General features: G+C 35.8%; 1 protein-coding gene across 4 annotated transcripts; it reads left to right on the top strand.

Moving 5' to 3' along the window:
* Positions 1-1004: 1004 nt before the first annotated feature.
* Positions 1005-6135, top strand: LOC107596532 (transmembrane protein 237A-like). Of its 4 annotated transcripts, none has more exons than XM_016287286.1 (9): positions 1005-1142; positions 2999-3035; positions 3230-3301; positions 3603-3719; positions 3819-3909; positions 4021-4178; positions 4705-4822; positions 4988-5179; positions 5959-6135. In XM_016287286.1, the coding sequence occupies exons 3-9, from the start codon at positions 3235-3237 to the stop codon at positions 6038-6040; spliced, it is 825 nt and encodes a 274-aa protein (XP_016142772.1). In that variant the 5' UTR covers positions 1005-1142; positions 2999-3035; positions 3230-3234; the 3' UTR covers positions 6041-6135. The 4 variants fall into 4 exon arrangements, with proteins under 4 accessions (XP_016142772.1, XP_016142770.1, XP_016142769.1 ...); XM_016287284.1 differs by having other exon boundaries at positions 1006-1142; positions 2999-3065; positions 3600-3719; XM_016287283.1 differs by having other exon boundaries at positions 1007-1142; positions 3600-3719.
* The last annotated feature ends 997 nt before the right edge of the window (positions 6136-7132 follow it).

Here is a 7132-nt window from a genome sequence, read left to right on the forward strand (position 1 = left end):
TGAACTTTTTGGACCCATGGGCCCATGTCTGGTGCAAAAGAGCAGCAGAAGACCATTTCCATAGTCAACCATGGTGGTGGAGCAATCCTGTATGAAGGACATTATGGATTCTTTGAAGTATCGGGCTATTTTGGCAAAGATTGTGATGCCTTCAATACAGAGACTGAAACCGATGATCATTGGACTGCAGGGCAATTATCCAATAGTATACATCCAAAACTTCTGGGCTAAGATTTAACAGGAGAGTTGTCAATGCTTGTGAGCACGTAGAGGCAACATTTATTAGATGTTATAAAGAAGAAAAGATTCTCTGCAAAATTTGTCTTTTGGGGGTTTAATAATTTTGTACATAAATTTTTAGAGCCAAATGTGCATGAAATGTTCTATAATTTCAGATGCTTTGGTTGAATTGTTTTCTTATATTGTTTGCAGAATAGGCAGCAGAATGTCCTGCAGGTCAAGGGGTTTAATAATTTTGGCAAAGTGCTAATGGTTATCTTTCCAAACTTGTTTGGAAGGCTTGAGTTTAAATCAGTTTTTAATCTTCAAAACTATAGGATGGAGGGAAAGATTTGTAAAAAATGTTTGCGTTAAAAAAATACCAAAGACATCTTAACACATCTCAAAGACATTTTTGAATCTGCCTTTTCTATCATTCATTAAGCATTTTATATATTGTCATATCATATTGTATTAGTTCACATATTATGTTGGCATATCCTACCAGTGTCTGTCTGTCTATCTATCTAGAGAGAGAGAGAGAAAATGAATCCCTTTTCAAAATAAATCTAAACATGTTTTGAAATGTAACACTGGGTGTACTTATTCTTTTCACTTTGTGTATGTGCTTTTTATTGAAAAAAAAATGAATTAAACGTATAAATGTGTAGGCCTATGATGTAACAGCTGTAGTTAATGGTGTGTAGATAAGGGGTTTTGTCATGGTGTGTATGTGTGGTTCTCTCAGGCTGTCCTCACTCACCGATCTATGCCACACTAATTCCCTCCTTGGCAGATGCACGTCTGTGAGGATTAAGCCCAGGATTAGACAGCCTGACGGCCCAGCCAAGACTCTCCTCATCTCACACCAACAGCTCCTGCACCACGACTCCAGCCAGACAAGAATGGGAAGAAAACAAATGGTAAATTATGCCACACAGTATTATAGCAGATCCTTAGCATCAGTCATTTAAGATAAGCAGCGTGAGCTTTGACCACTGTCTATGGCTTTGACTGATATGTGGTCAAGATAAAGACAAGGAGCACTGGATGCGTATTGAGCCTTAGCCCATAATGTGTAAAAGCCATGTATTTTTGTTTTGATTATTAGAGCGAGCTGTGTAGGATTTAGTTGTAACCTATATTTATATTTCTTTATGATCTGAATGGCAATATAAAGCTGTCAGAGTTAGTTGACTAGTCAGTTGACATGTACTCGTGATAGACTTTCACTGAAGTTCACACTTACTATTCACCTCCTTAACATAATATCTTCGCTATTTATCAGCTGGGCTCTTGTCTTGTGTATGTAGTGTCATATGTGTTTACATACATTACTGTGTGACCATATGTGACCTGTTTATAATCTGGTATAACCAGACATGGATCACAACTGATCACCTCTTAAACTTACATGGTCAGGATACTGTAGCTACTCAAACACGTTTTGGTGACTTTCTGTAATATTATCTATCTAGCTATATAAATATAAAATATCAGATCTAAAAAAATACCTCTATCTCTCAATCATCTAAAATATCTATCTAGATCTAACCAGACAGATATTTGAGAGGTAGATCTGTTATTTTTTTCTATCATTTTATGTATTATTAATTGCTTAATTATGAATTTCTATTTGCAATAGTTGGATGTTTTTGATTGTGATTTTGCTTACTGTCATTGACTTGCTAAGTGGTTAAAAGTGAGCATTTAAGTCAAGCAGAAAGAAGCAGTTCAATCAGTGTTGTTTACCTTGTGGCCTCAAAATCTTCTCTCAGTAAAGTGCTATATCTAGCAAGAGGCTAATTTAAAGCTACATGCTCACTGTATGCTCACACAAACACTCTACATATTGACTTCAGTTGTAAGCAGGTTTTGAAATTAACACTCGCCAACACCGCAAAATGCGGGTAAAAATCAGCTGTGGCGGGTCAAATCACTAGCTAATTTGGCGGGTTACTTTTCATAAGTTATGTTCACTCATTAATTTCTTGGGGAAGTTCATGCAAGCCAAATCTGCGCAGGTTTAGCGCAAATACTGAACACGTGAGACATCATGATATTATCTAGTATATTGCAAAAAACCAAACAAAACACACCTACAGAGAGGCACGCATACTCGACGTGATGAAGTCCAACACAGGCTTTAGTGCGCGTGCGCATTTAGAGTGCGTTCTTTCACTGCATGATTCAGTCTATTAATATGCATTAAGAATGATCACATAATTCAAGATAAGGGGGCAGAAAATTTATATATTTAGATCAGTTCATATAGTTAATCAATATCACACGAAGAGTGCCGTTGTTTTCTTAAAATATCAGCATGGTTACAAATGTGATATTGATTTTACAACAGTTCAATAAACAATAAGTTAATATCAAGAGACTTACATTTTAGACGCCATATTGGCAGTGACTTGCTTCCACCTACTGGCGATAATTAATTTCACATTTAAAGTATCTTTTAATTTTTTAAATAATTTTCAAATATCACTATTCAACATTTCATGTTTAAAATATCAAAACATTATTTATACATTTGTAACTGCAGTTTAAAGCATTCCATGTCCCTCTAAGCTGCATTAACATGTGTAAATACATCTAAATGCCACTTCATATGCAACTTCTGCAAAGATGAATTTTTTTTTGGCTAGTAGAAGTTATGAATGGCCGGTAACTTAAAACTTTAGTAGCCAAATTGGCTGGTGAGTGAAAAAGTTCATTTCAATCCCTGGTTGTAAGAAGTGGGTCTCATTTTCTTTGTTTTGTTTCCATTCAGTCCTGATTTTCGGGTGTGTGACGTCAAGACACCAGCGGTCAGTTATCCTTGTTGAACATCTGAACATGTGAACAGGAAGTTTTAATCAAATCAATTATATTATTTGGCTTAGCCTTATTAACCCCAAAGCCTGTAATAGTTTCTATTGTACTTGGATTTCTAATCTAATTACTATAAAGGACTAGTGTAAACTGTAGACAAAGCTGACTGTCCTATTTCTACCTTTTATAGACAAAATGCCAAGTGTCAAACCCAAGAAAAAGAAAATCAAGAAGGACATTAATGAAGTTGAGGAACCACAAGGTAATTACACTTATAAATGCCTTATTTGATCTTAACAAGATCACTTTAAAAAAAATTTAACATTTTTATGTGTTTGCTGCTGGACAAATACGTTCTTGTGAAGGCAATTAAGTGTAGTCCATTGGTGTAACAGCTACCTCTGCAGGTAGCCAGTGGAATAGTTCAAATACCCACACAAAACTGGCTTACTGTTTACTGCACATATTTTGTAGTTGCTTCTTTTCTTTCAAGGATAATAAATGTAGAATCTTGCAGCATTTGTCTCCTTTATATTTGTATAATCCCCAATAAACAACAGCAGGGCCCGAGCCAGCTATAGAAATGGAGGGTCTGGAGAGCCGCAGAGAGCCACTGACCCCTGAGCCTCAGGACAATCCACCACAGAAGAAGAAGAAGAAAAAGAAGGCACATACTTTTGGTAAATCATTTTTGTTAATGATATTCACATTTAATTTATGGATGTTATTTTCTTTTTCTTTTTTTAGATCAATTGTTCTTGATTTCGTTGTTTTATAAGATGAGAGTGAACAACAAGACCTTCCAAATGGAGATGTTCAAGAGCCTCATACAGATGATGAAGAAGTCACCAGAAAAAGCAAGAGAAAAAGGTGAGAAGCAAAAACTTTGAAAAGAAAGTAAATACTTCTAAATACAGTAGTTTCATAGACGTTGTGATTGTATTATTCTCTCCTGAGAATAATGTCCACTTCTTTTTGAAGGAAGGCTAAGATGATGGAAAACCAGTCTCATAATGAGCTCGGCGTGGAGGAGGAGGACATCATCACCGATGTGCACGCACCCATATCTCAGCGCTCTCTATTCTCAGCCCCTCTGGGTCACAGTCATCCGATCGGAAAAGTGTTTGTAGAAAAGAACCGTGAGTTTCATTTTAGATACATACATGTAATGATACTATCATTATACATAAATATACTGTATGCTAACAAAGATATATTGGTCACACTTTATTTTAAGGTCCAATTCTCGCTATTAACAAACCATTAAATACAACTTTTGCCTCAATAAACTAATTTGCTGCTTATTAATGGTTAGTAAGGTAGTTGTTAAGTTTAGGTTTTGGATAGGATTAGTGAGGTAGAATATGGTCATGCAGAATATGTGCTTTATAAGCACTAATAAACAGCCAATTTGTTAATAATAGGCATGCTAATAAGCAACTATTTAACAGTGAGAATTGGTCCCTATAATTGTTGCCAATGTATTAGTTATTAAAAAAATCTCATATTCTGTATTTTTGCAGATCCTATATTTATAGATCTGATTTATGTCAAAGACATATATACAGTGTGTATATATATATATGTATATATGCAGTATTATGACAAGTATATTATATATAAATGTAGCCACTAAAATAGGATAAACTATGACCTCTGACCCAGGCCGCTTCCAGGCGACTGATCATTTGGATTTATCCCGTGACCAAATGGAGGAGTACATGGAAGTCAGGCCCATATGGAATACACGAGATGTCGCCATGAGGGTCCACAGTGGCTTCAGGTGGGTTTGGTTGGCAGATGATCTAACAGCTCTTATCAACGGGCTTCATGAGTTTGTCTAGTACTCATCAAGACCGTGACCTTTTCATGTGGTTTTCTTTTTGGAGCTTGTTGACTTGTTATGTGTTGAACTCAACTGCCAAATTTGCTGTTGCTTTCTGTGTAGGATCATTGGACTGTTCTCTCATGGGTTTCTGGCAGGATATGCGGTGTGGAATATCATTGTTGTGTATGTGTTAGCTGGAGAGCAGATGACCACTCTACATAACCTTCTCCAGCAGTACCACAGTCTGGCTTACCCAGCCCAGTCTCTGCTCTACCTCCTGCTGGCCATCAGCACCGTGTCTGCCTTTGACAGGTGTGTGGACGCATAGTAAGAACACAAGTGTCAATATAAGCAACAACCGTATAAACAATACATAATCATACTCCAAGCGATTTAAAATCGTATTTTAATGAACAAATATATTGATTCCAATTCAATAAATAAATGCTTTCACCAGGGATCCCCATACATTTTTGTCAGCTGTTCCCCTTTTACATTGAGATTTTAAGTTTAAATTTCAATAATTTGACAATATTTTTGCATGATCATGGTTATTGGGTTGTGGCTAGAAGGGATACAGCTACGGCTGGAAACTAACAATAAATTACATTTTCTACCTATTAGAATTGTTTTATTAATGTCTACACCTACTCCAACACTAAACCTATCCCTTACAATAATGCAAAAACAGTAATTATTGTTGTACAGTATGACAAAAATTACGCTATATTGATGAGCGCAAGCCCAGTAGCTGCAACTCTATCTCTTCTAACCTTAACCTGGTTCTTGCATGTCGGTGAATGGTCACATGACATGCAGTTAAAGAAAATATTTTATTGATCAGTTTTATTTTAAAGTCATTTGTTTTCATTTGACATTGTCATGATTTGATTATTTATATGTGTTATACCGCTATGTGTTTGCAAAACCCAATTTGGGAAAATCTGCACTAAGATTGAATCCCAAGAAAACTGATAAGAGAATTTCGCAGAACTATCTGTTGTACAGTTTTTTGATTTGAGTGTTTGAAAATCATGTCATTTGACAAAATAAATGTTCGGAGTGAATTATCTGTACCCTCTTTACATCAGGGTGAATCTGGCCAAAGCATCCATGGCTCTTCGAGGATTTCTCACTCTTGATCCAGCGGCTCTTGCTTCCTTCTGTGAGTGAAAATCAATAAACTTTATCAACACAACACTTACCTCTGACCAGGCTTATTATAATTAACTATATAGACATTTAAATGGCTAATAATGACAAAAGCATACACAACAAAATTACTTAAACATAGAGTAAAATTAAAGCAAAAATATAAAAGACTCATTGAAAATATTAATAAAAACCACAAAACTTAAAGGGGTCCTATTATGCTCTTTTGCAAAGTCTTGATTTTGTTTTGGGGGTGTACTAGAACATGCTCTCATGCTTGGTGGTTCGAAAAACACATTATTTTTCACATAATTTACATTATTACAATACCTTTCTCCCCAGGCTGGCACAAACGGCTCGATTAGTCCCGGCTTTGATGAAGGTCCGCCTTCCGAAAAACAAAATCTGTTGTGATTGGTTAGCTGTCCCAGTGCGTTGTGATTGGCGAACAGCTTAGATGGTGTTTCAGTACTGCCCCGCCTCTTGCTCCGTCTTTCAACAAAAGCTTTTTGGCGAATCCGGCACTGTACTCCCTCATGTTGTGGAAGCTATCCTCAGTAAAATGCGCAGCACACAATAGCAAATTGGGGTTATAATGCTCAGGAACAGAGTTAAAAAGTAAATTGCAACCACTGTTTCCTGACATCATCCGCTTTCGGAAGCCCAAACAAAGACGTTTGGGCAAAATTAACATTGTTTTGTGCTAAATGTTTTGATTGTACTTTATTGGTGAGCTTGTTATATACTGTAGATAATAACTATGTAAAAAAATAAATACACTTTTTTGTCAAATTTCCTGCTTCACTTTTTTGTTGATCTTCTAAGTGTGTATTTTAGAAGCGCGACTTAAATAGTCGTGTGGTGTGTTGAATTCTTACTTTTTTTTTAACAACAGATTTTTCATGTCTATGGATTCATAAGAACTGAATTTATAATATAGTTATTCAACAATTAGAAATATGTTGTTTAAATACTTTTACCAGAAGTATTGTATTACATACTGCAGGTTTGTAAGTTGCTTTGGATAGAAGCTACTTAAAGTGTGGGCTAAATTAATAAATGGAAGTAAATGTAGGACACGCCTGTCGATCACTTGATGTTTTATGTCAAATA

Source organism: Sinocyclocheilus grahami, unplaced genomic scaffold (assembly GCF_001515645.1).
Source record: "Sinocyclocheilus grahami isolate Dianchi unplaced genomic scaffold, SAMN03320097.WGS_v1.1 scaffold220.1, whole genome shotgun sequence".
NCBI classification, from domain to species: Eukaryota; Metazoa; Chordata; class Actinopteri; order Cypriniformes; family Cyprinidae; genus Sinocyclocheilus; species Sinocyclocheilus grahami.

Coding starts and splice junctions, on each gene's coding strand:
- LOC107596532 (XM_016287284.1), top strand. CDS start 3,235: ATGCCAAGTGTCAAACCCAAGAAAAAGAAAATCAAGAAGGACATTAAT. Junction 3,910..4,020: donor AGAAAAAGCAAGAGAAAAAG/GTGAGAAGCAAA, acceptor TTCTTTTTGAAG/GAAGGCTAAGATGATGGAAA. Junction 4,823..4,987: donor AGGGTCCACAGTGGCTTCAG/GTGGGTTTGGTT, acceptor CTTTCTGTGTAG/GATCATTGGACTGTTCTCTC.